Here is a 17,477-nt window from a genome sequence, read left to right on the forward strand (position 1 = left end):
TACATGTGGTTTTTGCCTAATCTGCATAAGGACCCAAACAAGAGTGGAGATTGAAGATAGTTTTGGCTTTACAATACACTGATACAGACAACTTATTTTCATTCCTTCTATTTCTAGATCGCGTATAAAAAGGGTTTTGAGGAGAGTAAGACCCATTTCCATCTGCCTATGGATATGGTAAACCTGAGACATGCTAAGAAGGCCCAGGCGCTTGCTAGTGACCTAGATTATAGAAAGAGACTCCATGAATACACGGTGGTTCCAGAAGATATGAAGACCAAATGGGCAAAGAAGGCCTATGGTCTTCAGAGTGATGTAAGATAATATATACTCAGCTTAACTGTTACAAGTAGTATCAGTGTTTATAGACTTCTTGAGTTTTACATTATTTCTCATTTTATATGGACGCTGTTTGATTTGCACTAAGACTTTTTAAAATGTTTTTGAAATGTCTTTGAAACTGGAAGGTGTGCACATGTTCACATGCAAACATCGTGCCTCTGTTCCACATGCCAATAAATGTCATTTTGCTCTACAGCTTCGATACAGGGCAGATCTGACATGGATGAAAGGAGCTGGATGTATCACAGAAGGAAGTCTTAATATACAACAAGCCAAAAAGGCAGGAGATTTGGTCAGTGAGGTAAGCAAAGTGCTCAGGCTTCTACCTGTTTTTATTCAAAGGCTTATGCACGCTTACTCCACTACATTATGTGGAATAGGTAAGGAATTCCAAATACAGAAAATCCTGGGTTAGAGGTTAAGAGTACGTGTTCCCATTATATGATTATTGATTTCTGTCAAGTTTGTGGAGCAAAGTCCCTATAATTGTGCAGCCATCTCTTTTCACTCACCTGCCCATTTTGCAGAATACCATTGAAAGGAATCAAATTCCTAGGATACATGCTACATGAAGCGCATAGAGTTTTAAGGAACAGTGCTGAAAAATTAGGTATTTGTTAGCCATGTTTGGAAATTTCTTTGGTCTTCAGCAAATAAGGGCTGTGACTTTACTGGCAACTTCAACTTGTGCTGGTTTTCATTGCTTTCCCTTGATTAATTCATGGCTTCACACTGCCATTAACCTTATGGAAGTACACTTCCTTAGCTGCTTAGCTATGGTTGGGTTGTCTCACTAGTGCTAGGAAAACTAGAGGGCAGAGAGAAGAATAAATTAGGGGAAGTTTTGACATGAAGGATAAAATCCCACTTAGTGCTGGAGGAAGGAACAGAAGCCAGCTAGTTACTGGAGATCACACTCTCTGATACTTTGGGTCTCTGACATCCTCTCACTGCTCCTGCAAGGGGAGAAAATACATCTTAGAAACAAAAGAAGAGCAGCTACTCTCAGATCCAGTGTCTTGCTAGAGATAGACTGACATCTGCTGCTGTGGTATGCTGTAGTAATAATCACTTCCACAAATATTTAATCCATAATGATCTGCCTCTTCATTGCAGTGCTGTGTGAGGCCGAGAGATGTCTGACAGTCACTTAAACTGGCGACTGGTGGATATTATTTTAGAGATCTCTATTGCCATACAGATCCTGGCATTTTGTCATTTCTTTGCAGAATGTCACTACATTGTGTTCCATGCAATGTGACAAAACATGCTGTTTCTAATCTGCCTCCCTCCCTTCCAGGTTCCTAAAATAAAGCGATGAGCACCTCTTTGAAGTGCTGCATGCTTGTTTAACTTCTATTTTGTGTTTCCCTAGCAGAGGCAGTGTAAACTGATCTGTTCACCCATCAGTTCAAACAGAAGGATTTCTCCCCTGAAATGCTAGATAATGAAAAAATGCATTTACACCCTTGCTAGGTGGAATGCCCTGCTTCATGGTTGAACTATTAGAATAAGAATTTGACTAAAGTATACAAGAAGTGTTTGCTTGGTCTCCCCTATCATACTGTGGTCTTGAAATAGGGTGCTGCATTTCCTTGTACTGTCTCAAAGATAGAAAGAGTTGCTTAACTTGCTTTTAAATAAGTGATGCAAAAGGCTCAGGCAGAGACATTAATTCAAAACAGGCCTGATCCAAAGCCTGAGGAAGTCAACGAAAGTTTTCTGTTCACTTCGGTGTGTGTTGGATGTAAAACAAAAAGTAAGATGGAATAAAAGTAAGGGCAGTCTGAGTTTCCAAACTAGAAATGTTAGACTCTATGCAGATTTGTCAGTTCAAATAGATTTTATAGTAGTACTGTAGCAGAGGATGAATGGAGCACAATGTTTTTTCCTACATCCAAGACTTGAGCCTTGTGGAGGACTCTCATAGCTGTTGCTCCCAGGAAGGCTTGACTGCAGTGTCTATGCTGAGCTCTGCTTTGAAAAGAACTGGGAGATGACGGTGAAGGTTTTGAGTTTAAGTTACTTTCAGGACACTGAAATTGCCTGCTGTAATTTAATTGATAATTGAGAAATAGCTTAATAATTTAAAATTATCTCAGTAACATATGTTCAGTGATTTGAAAAACATGTGTAAGTGCTTGAGAAGTTTCACGTGAGAAAATGAGATAGTGATATTGACTGTGTAGCTCATGAGCTCTTGACTTAAGTTATACCCAGCTTGTGAAGGACACTCACTGGTTGGTGTGCAACCTAGATCTTGTAAGATGTGTAGCTAGTACATCTGGCACCAAAGAGTATTCATGCTTGCAGTGTCAGCAACGATGCATTTGGCATACTGTTGCACTACCCGCCTTGCCACTGGGGTCCTCCCAGCAGAAAATACGAGCACTGGGTAGTATTTGGAAGCTTATTTTGTTGGTACCTGTGCTAAAACTGTCTGGGGAATTTACAAGGTACTTTGGGCTCTATTAGTCATGTACTTTTTCAAAGCACTACATTTTTTGGGCAAGGTAAATATTGTAGAATCTTTTGTGTAACCTGCTTTAATTTGATGTAGAAAAAATACAGACAGAAGGCTGATGCTCTGAAGTTCACCAGTGTGGCTGACAGTTCTCAGATCAAGCATGCCAAGAAGAGCCAGGAACTGCAAAGTGACGTGAGTCTTTGATTGAATTTTTTCTGTGCAAGTAGCTTACTCATAATGTGGTGATTCCTGAGATATGTGCATTGAGGTGGTGGTGGAAGAGAACCTAGTCATGAAATCTTTCAATATATGAAATTTCTTGAGATTTATTTCTGAGGGGTTTTATTTGTTTATTTGATGAATTCTCTCATTGAATTCTCTGAACTAGAACAACAACAACAAAAATCAAACCCCAATGGGAATATCCTATAGTAGGTGCTGTGTACCTAAGTAAAACCATAAACTAGTGGTCTTGAAGGTGAAGGGGGGACACTTAGCATTCAGACTCTGTGAGAAATTTCTGAATTTTATAAACACGTTTGCTGTTAGACTCTTGGCACCCTAAAGTGATAAATGGTATACAGAACTGTTACCTCTTGGAGGCAGTGAACAAGATACCATGAGTAGTTTGGCGGCCCAAACTACTAGCGGGTGGGTCAGCTTGTAAATTCAGATTTGTTGAAAAAAGTCGTGATGCTGAAGGCTAACTCACCAAATAAATTAACCCTAAGAAATCCTTGAATATTTGTGGTGTTTTAATCAGTATTCCTCCAACACTAAACACAGACGACTGCTTGTTAAACATGCTTTGCTTTTTGTGGACAGGTTGCCTACAGGTCAGGAAAAGAGCAGTATCTTCATCAGTACACGATCAGCAAAGACGATCCTGTCTTCATACTGGCCAAAGCAAATGCTGCCAATATCAGTGAGGTACTGTGTGAGGCAGAGGTTTGCATTCCCTCACTCCCCTGAATAGTTACAGCTGCCGTTGAAATGTTTATTCTGTAGGTAAAAGTTACGTTCCTTCTCTGAGAAGGTCCAAATGTTTTAGATGTAAAAAATTTATATCTGAATTTAATTACTTGCTCTTAATTAAATACTAGTCACATCTGCTGTTCTGAAGACTTGTCACTTTTAGAGTTTGAAGCTGTGTGTTTTCCACATGCTTCCAGATGAGTGGCATGTTGACAGTTTCACTGGAACCAGTGAGATAATGGGGTTACAGTATCTACAGTATCCACAGTTACAGTATGTAAGTGAAGACACCAGGATCTGATCCTTAGACATATGGTTGCTGGGCATGGAGCGTGCGCTGGTCTGATGTTACAAGCTTTCACTGTGACTATAAAACAAATAGAATATATTGATAGTAATAGAAACTGTGTTATTGTCATCTCTTTAGAAACTCTACAAGAGTAGCTGGGAGAAACTGAAGGAAAAAGGATTTGTGCTTCGTCTGGATGCTTTGTCATTCTTGACAGCTAAGGCAAAGAGGGATCTGGCAAGTGATGTGAGTATGGACTCCATCAGCCTTCTTTATTCTTAGAAGAGCTGACATTCCAGATTGCTACCAGAGCGTTGGGGATGTGTCACATATGTCTCAGTGCCCTGAGCCACCCTCACTCGATTCAAGCTAAGGAGAAATGAAGGAGTTGTCTGGTGGTTGGCATTCCATAATTGGTCAGAAGGTTTCCTCTCAGCAATTCAGAGTTTTCCCCCACATGCTGACTGTGTTTTCCTATTCTCATTTTGACCTGAGGGTGAATTTTAGAACTCACAATGAAGTGGAAATCTCCTGTGAAACATCGTAATTTAATACATCTATGCCTGGCCAGAAAATTCCTGACAGAACCTTCTGACTTAAGTGCTTAAAGAATGTTGTTTTTCCTAGAAAGAACTGAAAACATTTCTTACAGCTTTTTGTGAACATATTATTACTGAGAAAGGGTTTATTCTTTATAAACACTTGCTAATTTCTAAGGTATTCCAGTTCTCTTTCGCAAATGGACTTTTTACTTGTTTGTATCAAGGACCAAGCATGTCACAACACTGATAGACCATTTCTTCACTACTAGCAGAGCTGTCAGTTTGGCAGCTTAGATCATTTACTTATAGTCTATATTTTTCTTCACAGATTAAATATAAGGAAGGTTATGAGAAGACGAAGGGTAAGCTAATTGGAGTAAAAGCTGTGGAGGAAGATTCGCAGATGGCTCATTCGCTTCAAATGTCAAAGTTGCAGAGCGATCTGGAGTACAAGAAGGCATTTGAGGACACAAAGAATCAGTTTCAGGTCTCCATGGATATGGTTAACCTTGTCCATGCCAAAAAGGCTCAGAATTTGGCCACAGACAGAGGATACAAGACAGCTCTCCATCACTACACAGCCCTGCCTACTGACATGAAAGTGGCATGGGCCAAGTGGGCCTACGGACTGCAAAGTGATGTAAGTCCAGAGCTTAATGTATTTCAACACCCTTTCGTTCAACCCCTTCAGACACTTAGGGCTGAGTTTCTTCAGATGTTTATGTTTTTAATGGCATGACATATTTATACACCTAATTTTTCAACTATTGAACAGCTAATATTAAAGCAGTAAATATTGACCACTTATTTACTCAAGAGAGTAAAGGTGTGTAGTGTTTTTGAGGGGAGTTATAATCCTGTTTATAAGCATGGCTTCTTCAAAGCCTACTTCAAATGTTAATAAAACACTAGAATTCATATATGATATACAATTATTTTTTTACCTAATGTGCAAGGAGGTTAAACAATTTATGGTGATAAAATTCCATATGGAGACCACATGCTCAGCTGTAACCATCAGATGAACTGTCCGATACAGTAAATGGTTACTGTAAGTCAGACTTTCCATTCTGAGGTTTTAAGTCAGAACTTTTCAAGGAGACTTAGATATGTGTACAGGTCTTGTTGAGGTATAGGTGCTGAAACCCTTCTGTCATCTTTGAGAAACCTGTCTGTAGTGCTCGTATAAGCTTTCAGAATTTAGTAAACTTGGTAGGAGAGATGTTGTGGGGAAAGTGAGAAGTAATCCTGTACTCTTCCTCCTTAAAGACACATGGAAAAACCAAACCAACATGCTTTCCTTCCAGTATAACAAAAGGACTGGGAAACACTAAGTATCGTTTTCTTATCATTGCAAGTCATTAATGATCATTTAAACAGAGCACTATGTATGATAAAACTGAAGTTTTGCCACGTTAGAGTAAAAACTGCAAATGACAGTAAGGTGTAGACCACTTCTAAAAATTACCTTGCAAAGCTTATTGCACAAGTGCTAGTGAGTCCTGATACCTCTATGTCATTCTATATTTTTTTTTGCTTTCCTTGCAACTGTGCAATAGTGAATAAAACAAAAGCAGGCACTAATTTGACTTGGTTGTTGTTCCTGAGATGTCTGAATCCTTTAATGGCATTTTAAGTGTATGAACACCAACAATAGGACTTTTTTTTTCTTTGTCAGAACCGATACAGAGCAGATTTGAACTGGATGAAAGGAGCTGGATGGATAGCCACTGGGTCATTAAATGTGGAGCAGGCTAAGAAGGCAGGAGAACTCATTAGTGAGGTGAGATTTCATGACAGCATGTAACAGAATTTGCTGCATAATGCGTGCAAAATGTCTGTATAAAATTAAAATAATTTCCACTCAAAGGGGAAAGAAAAAGGCATACCACATGAAAGCCCTCAAAACCAGGGATAGGACTGGTAATTAGAGGGAAACCAGATACCAAACACACACCAGTAGGAGTCCATATAGCCTTTGCAAAAACAAAGTAGGTGACAAATGATATTATGAATAATAATGGCAATCAAACAGTGCTCAATTGCTACCTACTAGCCTACCTTTTTAATGAAGCAAAACAGGAGAGATGATGAAAAGATGCAGTTATTGGACCCAGAACCTTCTTTTGTAACAGATACACATTCCTCCTTGCTCCTTTTTCATATATATTCACGTTAGCTATTGAAATTCATATAGGTATCTCTGTCTGTAGCCATCTATCAGCCCAAGTAGTTTTCACCCTTATTTCTCCCTATAATCAATATCACTTACAGAAAAAGGTGAACTCTAGAATCCTTTGTGCCAGTCCCATGAAGCCTTCAAAGGAGATTCTGGTGGAAGTGGTTAAAAGGTTCATAGGATTCTGTTTCTGTTATTTTAGAGGGAGTCCTACTGGCCAAATCTGCTGCAGCAGGAGACTGAATACTGTGGTTTTTTAGATAACCGCTGGTGATACTGGAATCATCTGTCCATTCACTCAATGAGAATAACAGCATAACCACTGGTGTGGTGTCTCTAGAAAAGTATGGTCATCCTTTCACATGGGCCTGGTTGCTAACACTATTTTTTTCCCAGGCGATCATCTACAATGAAGAAGCATGATTTTTTTAGACACAGTAACCTGGATCCTCAGCTAGTGTAAAGCAAGGTAGCTTCATAAAAACCAATACAGCACTGGTTGCTGGAATAGTAACTGTGAATCTGTATAGGTATACCATTTTGATGTTATAGTAGTGAAAAATGCTGAGTAGGAATTTGACTTGCCAGGTTGTTCGTCTCAAACTTTTTGTGAGTAATAAATAATTTTAGGTGGCTATAAGCCTTCTCCGTTCTTACATACACACAGTGATTATCCCTTGTAATACTGCTAAAAAGCAATTGCCAGAATATAATTTCCAGGAATTTTATGTAGAGATGTTCTGGTCAACTCTTATTTGTCTTGATAGCTGATCAGGACAAAGTGCAAACCACTTTTGTCCCCCGTTAAACTCAGTAAGATTGCCCATTCTTAAGGGATTTCTTTCTGAAACCCAAGCGTTGTTCATAAGCCTGTAATACCTTAGGAGTTAATGTTTTTTACATAGGAGTTTTGAGTCCCCAAAGAATCTAGATGTCCCCTCAAATAAACTTCCGTGGATCACAGCTCAATTTAAAGGAGCATGAAATGCCCTTAGATTTGAACACTGAGATATAAACAATTTCCAGAAGAGCCATGAACATGCTTATTGACCTGGGAGTTCATCACAGGCATTGGGAAAACTTAGTATTCACTAACTGGAGAAGATATAAGTGTATTGGTCGATACGGGACAACTTGTGCAGGAAGGGAAGCTTTTAGTGACCTGGCCATATGGAAAAGGTGTCATTTTTGCCATCAAACAGCCTTCATCTCAATTATTTATGTGTAAGATCTCTCAGAAGCCACTATGGGTCCTTTCAAGCAAGCAGAATAAATATCATTACCTAGAAGATATACCATAACAATTAGACACAGTGTTAATAGCTGCACAGATTTGCTATAGGTGTTAGGAGGAACCCTAAATCCTGAAACAATAAGTTTAGTGGTTTCCATTATTAACACATTACAATTGTATATAATTTCTTGCTTAAAGAAACTATAAATAAAAAATATAATCAGTCATACTGTATTTGAAGTAATCTGAAAAAGATTTTCAAGTCCTGAGTCCTGGAGTATTTAGGTAGGCAGAATTTGATTTTTGAAATGTTGTCCTTATATTTAGGGAGAAATACTTCAATATTAATCGGCAAAAGGTTATTGTTAAATTGAAACAAATATTAATCTGAAAGTACCTAGGACATAAAGATGAGGAAAGAGGAATAATAATTATGTTCACAAATTCACTCTAATCTCCAGCAACCTATGATTTTTCTCTTTCAAATAGCATGAAAGAGCAGCACAAAATTCACAGCTTTGATCTTTTTCTGCTCAACAGAAGAAGTACCGTCAGCATCCATATGCTTTGAAGTTTACCAGTATTAAAGACACTCCTGAGATGATCCAGGCTAGAATTAGTTATAACCAGGCTGTGGATGTAAGTTATAATGTATATACATTATGATTATAAGAGTGGTATCCTCTTTGAACGACCTGATTGAAGCACTGGCTTTCTCTCTCTCTCTGAGATTATCCTTGGGAACCATGAAACTTCTGTGTTCTGGTGTGATACATCTCGCAAAGAGCATGTTTCTAACTGGAATGGGAAGTCACAGAGATCCCACTGAAGTGAATGGGAGTTTCATGTAAAAAGGCCTTTCTGTCCAATTTTTTTTCAGAAGTAAAATTTAGGAGTAAGACTGACCTTTGACCTTTAGAGACTTTTGGCCTTTTGAGATGCGTTGAAAGAACATATTTGGGGTTCTTTCCCCTTTTCAAACAGATCTTTCAAATTTAAGTTCCTTCACATTCTTTGGAAACAAAACGTAAGGCAGCATGACAAGGAAGAAAAAAATAAATTATTTCAAACTGTCATCCTGCTGAGAGAGAAATCCAGGAGGGGAAACCTTAAAGGGAAGAATTGAGGCTGTTTGGTGTTTAAACGTGTTTATTTTTAATAGAAGAGCGATTTAAAAATATTGTAGACTTAACTGGGATAATACAGAAGAGAATAATAAGCAAAAGTCACTCAAAAAAGACAAGTTTCAAACATGAGAGGATGTTTTATTGTGAAAATAGATATTTTTAAAGTGAAGAAGAAGATGAAAGACTTTGTGTAAAACACATGCTATTGTAATACTTATAGTGTCTATGCCTTTGGTTTAATTAATAAGATCCAAAAGGCTTACATCTCAGGCAGGATAAATATAAGTCATTTTCTTTCACTGAGCTGCAGTCAAAAACTCTCTGCTGCTCTACTTCTTCGCACATAGAGTTGTCATTAATTTTCCTCTTATGGACCTTAAATACAAGTGGGCTTACTTGCTAAAGAGAGTGGCAGCAGGGTGAAATGGAGAGGTTCATTCTAATCTAGAGGGTCTCAGACCCTCATGCAGAAATGCAACCTGGGAAAGGCAAGTCAGGTGGTACAGACATACATCACATCTAAGGCCAAAAAAATGGTGGCTATCTGTACTCATCTGAAAATTATGGTGTCAATACAAGAAACTAAGCTAGGAAAGAAAAATAATGTTAAAGAGGTGAATTCTGCATCTCCATTGTAGGGGAAGTTCCAGTTAACTGCACAGAACTCCTCTTACCTGTCTGCAGATATCTGAAAGTTTACTAGTCCTGGGCCAACCCTATACTCTTCCTCCAAGGACTGATATAAGTAGCCCACGTAGATACCTATTTTATGATGGGATCAGTCACCTTCTGAGTTTTTTTTAGTCTCTTGCCATTGACTATTGAGCACCTCCTTGCAACTAGCTCTGGAAATAAATTTGGAGTAATTGCCCAGATAATTACCATCATATTTATCTGCTAAAAATGAACAACTTTGGAGAGATGTGTTTGGGGAACTTCAACTCCCCATATTTCTGTGGAATTTCAAAATGTTGGTGGGCCACTCATGGCTGCACATCCTTAATAAATGTTATTTATTCTCCCTCTCCCTATTCACACGTGTTAGAAGTCTTATCAAATTAATATTCAAATATCTGAGTTTTCATATACGTTGTTTTAGGTACTCCAAACTTCAAGTTCCTCTGTAGCATACTCTAGCTGATAGGTGTATCAGACTCACAATTTTTTTAGTACTTTTTGACTGATACAATTGCCTGTATTTATTAATGCTGCTGTCACTTTTCTATAGACTTTGCTTTCCATAAACCTATTTGTTAATGGTTTTGTCTGAACTAGTGATTGAATGTGTAGTGAGTACTTGCTACTGAAATTCATTTCTATTTCAGAGGCTGTACAAGGAGCATGGAGAGAGTGTAAAGCATCAGTATACACCAACGACAGATCTTCCTGAAATCCTTCAGGCCAAGTTAAATGCTATGAATATCAGTGAGGTATAAATCTGACCTTTAATATTTTAAAGGAAAGTGAAAAAGTTGGTAGTATTTTGCTATTTGTCCTACACAGGAAATCATATTAAATATCTTTTCTTTCCCAGTATACGATCATTCTATGGTCTAAATGTTTCTGCAGTAATATGAGAAATCCAGCTTCTTATCAAACTTCTCCTACATTAGAAAGATTAAGAATGAACAAACAAATACATTTATATAATGGACATTTGTTATGTGATTATTCCTGTTGTGTTGATATCTTCATTTATGTTAGCCCTCTGCATTAGAATGGAATGAAACTAATGTGGTAACATTGCTTGGATAGCAATAATGCTGCAGTGTCAACCCTCTGAACAGCGACTCTGCTTTAATCCTGTTCCATATTTCCTAGATTCGCTATAAGGAGTCCTGGGGAAAGATGAAAGATGGTGGCTATCAACTGAAACTAGATGCCATTCCCTTCCAGGCAGCAAAGGCTTCGGGTGAAATCATAAGTGATGTATGTGAACTTACTGCTGATATTGTCCAGTAGGATATTTCAGTCACTCCAGACTGTTTCTGCTCTGCTGAATGACTCTTGATGGAAACAGTATGTCCAGCCAACTCTACATCTGGGAGACATCTGGCCTCGGTCTAGTTAGTTGTGCTTTTGGAATTGCAGCCACAATGACATGTTATTGCTAACTAAGCAAAGGAAGGTTTGAGAAAGCAAACATTCATTAGCAAAGTTGACCAACTTATCTGCTGTAGCGACTGGACAATCACAGGGGTTGTTCAGGAGCTGTCAGGCACTGTTAACTAGGCAAGCTTTGGAAGAGAGAGCTCATTCAGGAAGTTCTACCATTCGGGGTTTGTCTTGGGTGTCCTTTAAAGGTTTTAGAGATACACAGATTAATTTCAAGCATAGGAGACCAGTCTTTCTGACTTTGTGAAAGAGGCTCCTCAGAGGTTGATTCTGAGCACCTGCACCAGGTTCTTCTCTTCTACCACCTGTGTAATAGCAGGTAACTAGCCCAAGCTATTTGTAAGTGTTCATTGGTGTATTTTTTTTGTTTTTCTCTAAGTAGGACAAAATATTAAAGGTTTGAACAAGTGAGGTCTTCCTAGCATTCACTAAAGTTTTATTCAGATTTATTATCGTATTGAGTATAGACAGAATTTATTGTCCATAGCTCTCTTTCTGTAATATGAAAACCCTTTTATTCAGGTTTTAACAATCTGACTAATACTTATTTCTCTTCACTCTTATTCACATTTCTATTCTTATTTCCTTTATAGCACAAGTATAAGGAGGCATTTCAGAAAATGAAAGGACAGATGGTTGGCTCACGTGGCCTGGATGGTGATATGCACATTGCTCATTCAGTCCATGCAGCATCGCTGCAGAGTGGTGTAAGTATAAGAAAGAATCAGATATAGAACAGTTTGGGTTGGAAGGGACCTTTAAAGGTCATCTAGTCCAACCCCCTGCCATGAGCAGGGACATCTTCAACTAGACCAGGTTGCTCAGAGCCCTGTCCAACCTGACCTGGAGTGTTTACAGGGATGGGGCATCCACAACTTCTCTGGGCAACCTGGGCCAGTGCCTCACCACCCTCATTGTAAAAAATTTCTTCCTTATGTCTAGTGAAATCCACCCTCCTTTAGTTTAAAGCCATTACCCCTTGTCTTATTGCAACAGACCCTGCTAAAAAGTTTATCCCCATCTTTCTTATAAGCCCCCTTTAAGTACTGAAAGGCCGCAATAAGGTCTCCCTCGAGCCTTCTCCAGGCTGAGCATCCCCAGCTCTCTCAGCCTGTCCTGATAGGAGAGGTGCTCCAGCCCTCTGATCATCCTTTTGGCCCGTCTCTGGACACGTTCCAGCACGTCCAGAGACGTAGTAGCAGGGGCTCCAGAATTGAAGCAGTACTCCAGGTGGGGTCTCACCAGGGTGGAGAAGAGAGGCAGAATTACCTCCCTCAACCTGCTGGCCACACTTCTTTTGATGCAGCTCAGGGTACAGTTGGCCTTCTGGGCTGTGAGTGCACATTGTTGGCTTATGTCCAGCTTTTCATCTACCAGTACCCACAAGTCCTTCTTGGCAGGGCTACTCTCAATCCCTTCATCCTCCAGCCTGTATTGATACTGGGGGTTGCCCCAACCGAGGTGCAGGACCTTGCTGTTGGTCTAGTTGAACCTCATGAGATTCACGCAGACCCACTTCTCAAGCTTGTCTAGGTTGCTCTGGATGGCATCATGTCCCTCAGGCGTGTCAACTGCACTACTCATCTTAGTGTCATCCTCAAACTTGCTGAGGGTGCCCTTGATCCCACTGTCTATGTCAATGATGAAGATTATTGAACAGTACTAGTGCCAATATGGACCCCTGAGGGACACCACTTGTCACCGATCTCCATCTGGACATTGAGCAGTTGACCACTACCCTCTGGATGCAAACATTCAACCAATTCCTCATCCACTGAACGGTCTACCCATCAAATCCATATCTCTCCAATTTAGAGAGAAGGATGTTGTGGGGGACCGTGTCAAAGGCCTTGCAGAATTCCAGATAGATGACATCCATAGCTCTCCCCTTGTCCGCTGATGGAGTCACTCCATCATAGAAGGCCAATAAGTAGGTCAGGCAGGACTTGTCCTTGGTGACACCATGCTGGCTGTCTCTAATCACTTCTCTGTCTTCCATGTGCCTTAGCATAGCTTCTAGGAGGATCTATTCCATGATCTTCCCAGGCACAGATTGGCTGACAGGTCGGTAGTTCCCAGGGTCCTCCTTTCCACCCTTTTTTAAAATGGGTGCAATATTTCCCTTTTCCCAGTCACCAGAGACTTCACCCGACTGCCATGACTTTGGTCTTTGTACAGAATTAAATTAAAGTTGGTAGAGATACAAAGTTATTCAGAGATAATTTTCAATTTGCTGTTTTCCTGAATGACTAAAGCATGAATGAGTTTATGGAATTTCAAGTTGGACTTTTTTGCTTGGGGAATGGTTCCCACTTGGTCTTGGGATATGCTAAGAATTACATCATCTGTTCGTTGTCTATATATTTGTAACTGTTCAGTGCATATTGAACACTGTGGCTTGAGCCAGAAAGCAGTGAAATACTTGGCTGACTTTAAGCGCATAAATAATCTAAGAACTATTTATTTTCTTACCAAAACTGTCCATAACGAGCCTGACTGTGGATATAGATGGGAGAGTTCATGGATTTCAGTGAGTGCTGGGCTGGTACTGGGATTCTTTCTTGTGTGATGGTATGCTTAGACTGATACAGGTAACAATAAGTGTCTGAAGAATTCATCCATCTGTCAGGTTAGTCTAAGTCAGTTTGATGATCATCAATACCTCTGGATGTTCATTATCTGGATGAACAGCCTGAACATCTCAAATTTGCATAATCTGATAGGGAAAAGTCATGTAAAAAAAAGTAAAAAAGTTCTTTGAAGATTTCTATGACTTTTTTTTCCTGGACAGAGACAAGAAGTGAAAAAACCCCAGCACTAAAAATAACATTTAAAACTGTGAAATGAAACTGGCCAAATCAATAAAGACCAGCAAATATTTTGAGTGAGCATTTGTACGAATTCTAATGTAAATATGGCTGTTTGCATTTTATCCTCAGGCAGTAGCTTCACCTTTTTGTTGTGCTTGCTAGAAATGCAGTGAATTAAGAATTCATTTATCAGTTTGGTAGGTTTACGGATTCAATGTATCCAGTTTTAATAAAAAAAAATTAAATAATATCTCAGCCTAGTTGAGTATAATGTAGATGGCTACTGTTTTGATGAAGAATAGACTGCCACATACTCTAATTATAAGTATTGATCATTCACAGTATAGTTAAACTAGTTAGGAAACTTACTTTTAAAAAGAATAATTTATGCTGGAAAATGGAAGAAATACAGAGAATATCTCTTCTGATCAAAACCTGAATTCTAATTACCATGTTGTGATATCTATGTGATCTGTTTTTAATTTGATAGGTGAAATATAAGCAAGGTTTTGAGGATACAAAGACTCACTTCCACCTGCCACTGGATATGATCAACTTGGTACATGCCAGGAAAGCCCAGTCTTTGGTCAGTGAACAAGAATACAGGCAGCTGCTACACCAGTACACTTCTTTGACTGATGATGTGAGATTGCGGTGTGCCAAGAATGCATACAAACTACAGAGTGAGGTAATTGCAAAACATCCCAGGGATATTTCCCCGTTGATCCTGATGCAAGATAGTTCTGTTCCAAATCATGACAGCTGACAGTACGTATTTGAGCAGCAGCTGAGGGATAAACGATAACTGTTCCCTCTTGATTACATTCAGAAATGATACATTTATCTTACTGGGCATTTCTACAATGTGTGTGATCACGCTATACCAAGAGATAAAGTATAGTAGTCTTTGATGACCGGGCAGAGAAGTGTCTGCAAGTGAGGATGTTTGCACTGTTGGTGCAATACTCTTTTTAAGATCTTCCTAACCATGCAAACTGTTTACCAACTGGTATTTGCGTTGGTTTGCATCTGGGTGAAATTCATGTGTACTTCCGCCAGAAAGGTGCTTATTGTTAAAAACTGATTTGTAGGACACTTACAAACTCTGGCCCAAGACATAACCGCTGAAATTCTAAGAAGGATGAGTTTAGTTCTCTGCGTAATCTTGAGTAAAATTAACTGGATAATGCCTGACAAACTCAAGTGTAGGCTGTGTCTGTAGCTTCTGAAGACCTCAGAAGGGGCTGTATCTTAAAAACAAGTCTGGACCCAAAATGCTACTGTATATCAGTTTAACCCTTTCAGCCAACAGTCTTAAAAATAGCAGACTGTGTTCAAACAAGTGTAAACATTGCGCGCCAGTTGTGCTGCCCTAACTCGGGTGAAAACACATGTAATCAGAAATTCTGAGGCAGGTTTCCATCCAAGCCGCTCTTCTGAATTGGGAGTGAAATGCTGGTTGCCAGCAACATGTCTCAGTGCAGAATTCAACTCTCTTACCAGCTGGTGCTAATAGCTGGCAAGGGGTGAGGACCAGACTCTAGCGTTGTCCTCTCTTACCTTCTGACTCACAAAGGATATGGCCTGTACACAACACCATGATGCCTTTGAGACTAGAGATTAGCACTGGACAGACATGAATAGAAGAGGAGCTGTTTCTGTTCTCCTAGGTGGCTGAATAACATGAAGGCATAGTCCATTTCCATTATAAGTAGTTGGCTGAACCAAAATGCCTCATTAACTAACACTAGTCCTTCCCTCTGTAAGCAGTAGCAGTTTCCACATATCCATTGAGTAGGCGTATCTGTTCTTTACTAGTTGTTTGGTATTTATAGTTCTTTTGAAGCAGAAAATAAGATGATTCTCCGCCTCCTCACTATTCTCATCATCAAATGAAATAATATCTGTCTGAATGTATCTACCGGTAACCTATTGCTAACTTTTGAAAAAAGTAATATTTACAGTGAGTCACTGACGAGTTTGGTGGTCTAGAAAATATTTAAACAAAATCTGTACAGTGCCTCAGTGCTATTTTTCCTTAGTGCTCCCTACTTACATTTTGACCATTCAGAACTGTTTAAAAGCAAGGGTATTTTGTCTGTAATTCTGCTTACTAAAAAGTTAACAGCTTTTATTTAAATATATTTTCATACAGTTTTCTAAACTGGTCTTATTTTACATATATTTATAAATAAATAATACATAGCTGTGATTTACATATTATATATGAATGAAATTCATGTGTCTAGGAAAAGTTTTTTCAAGGTTACAAAGAAAAGTTAGGAGCCCAAGTATCATTTGGTGTTCATGAGACTTTGGGAATCTCGCATCCGTACTGTAGATCTGTCAGGGCTGTGTGTACACGGACACATACATAAACACAAGAACATAGGGTAACGTATATGAACTCTCTGTGGTAGGTACTAATTTTAATGGATTTATTTGAATACCGTTGTTGTGTATTTTGGGGTGAATAAATATAGGGCATCTCAAATGCAAACTTGTAATTACTTCTGCTTGGTTTTCCTTAGAATTTATACCGGTCTGACATGAACTTTATGCGAGGAGTTGGATGTATTACTCCAGGGGCCCTAGAGATTGAAGGAAAGAAGAAAGCTTCTGAACTCATCAGCGAGGTAACAAAAGAGGGGTTTGATTTCTCCACTACAAACAAGAGTTTGCCAGATGTCTTTCTATTAAACTGGGCTGGCAAAGTGACTCACTGGATAATGCTAGGCTCCCTCCCCTTGCATTTGATCATTCCATTCGTGTCCTAGCTGCAGATGGGTGAATCTGATGGAGTTCAAGGTTTTTCAGACTTTGCTAACTGTTTTCGCAAATCTTTTCTCCTGCATTTCAGACCCAGGGGGTTGTTTTTTATGTTACTTATTTTAGATTTCAAATGGGCTTTTTCAAGTAAAAATAAGGCTGTGCCTATGTCTAATAAGTACCTTGTACTGTTTCTCCAAAATTAGACTGACCAGCAGAGTGTCCAATACGTTACATTGTCCTCAGCTCTGCTCCTGCTTTACAGTCTGTTTTTTCCTTGCTGCCTTCTTGTGCTGTTGGTTTTCCCCCTCTCCAACAGGATTTTTATTTCCTCTCTTGCGGTCTCTTACAGTCTCTGCTAGTTTCAAATCTTGGATCTATTGCCCATGTTTACATAGATGTGAAATTAAGAAAAAGAAGAGTGCTCTTCCTGGTGGTGTTCCGGTGACTGGATCCCTGCTTGCAGTGATCTTGCAGTTCTTTTGTTCACAGTTCTGGCATAGGACCACAGGCCAGGTGGAACCTAATTTTTCCCACAGAAAAGTTCATCAAGCTTGTGCAGCACGTCCTCTCTGGATTGGATTACCTCTGCTGTAATTCCACTGGCCAGAGTTAATGACACGAAGGG

The 17,477-nt window shown here is 39.3% G+C and overlaps 1 protein-coding gene across 2 annotated transcripts in view; it reads left to right on the top strand.

Moving 5' to 3' along the window:
* NRAP (nebulin related anchoring protein) overlaps positions 1-17,477 on the top strand; it is a 52,904-nt gene that overhangs the window by 24,023 nt on the left and 11,404 nt on the right. For both annotated transcript variants that reach the window (XM_063338305.1, XM_063338306.1), the window contains 13 exons: positions 118-315; positions 539-643; positions 2,903-3,001; positions 3,635-3,739; positions 4,212-4,319; positions 4,944-5,255; positions 6,294-6,398; positions 8,569-8,667; positions 10,481-10,585; positions 10,977-11,084; positions 11,864-11,977; positions 14,571-14,768; positions 16,612-16,716. In XM_063338305.1, the coding sequence (XP_063194375.1) occupies positions 118-315; positions 539-643; positions 2,903-3,001; positions 3,635-3,739; positions 4,212-4,319; positions 4,944-5,255; positions 6,294-6,398; positions 8,569-8,667; positions 10,481-10,585; positions 10,977-11,084; positions 11,864-11,977; positions 14,571-14,768; positions 16,612-16,716 (1,761 nt within the window). The remainder of the gene's footprint in view (positions 1-117; positions 316-538; positions 644-2,902; positions 3,002-3,634; positions 3,740-4,211; positions 4,320-4,943; positions 5,256-6,293; positions 6,399-8,568; positions 8,668-10,480; positions 10,586-10,976; positions 11,085-11,863; positions 11,978-14,570; positions 14,769-16,611; positions 16,717-17,477) is intronic.

This window comes from Chroicocephalus ridibundus, chromosome 6, assembly GCF_963924245.1.
Source record: "Chroicocephalus ridibundus chromosome 6, bChrRid1.1, whole genome shotgun sequence".
In the NCBI taxonomy this organism is placed as follows: domain Eukaryota; kingdom Metazoa; phylum Chordata; class Aves; order Charadriiformes; family Laridae; genus Chroicocephalus; species Chroicocephalus ridibundus.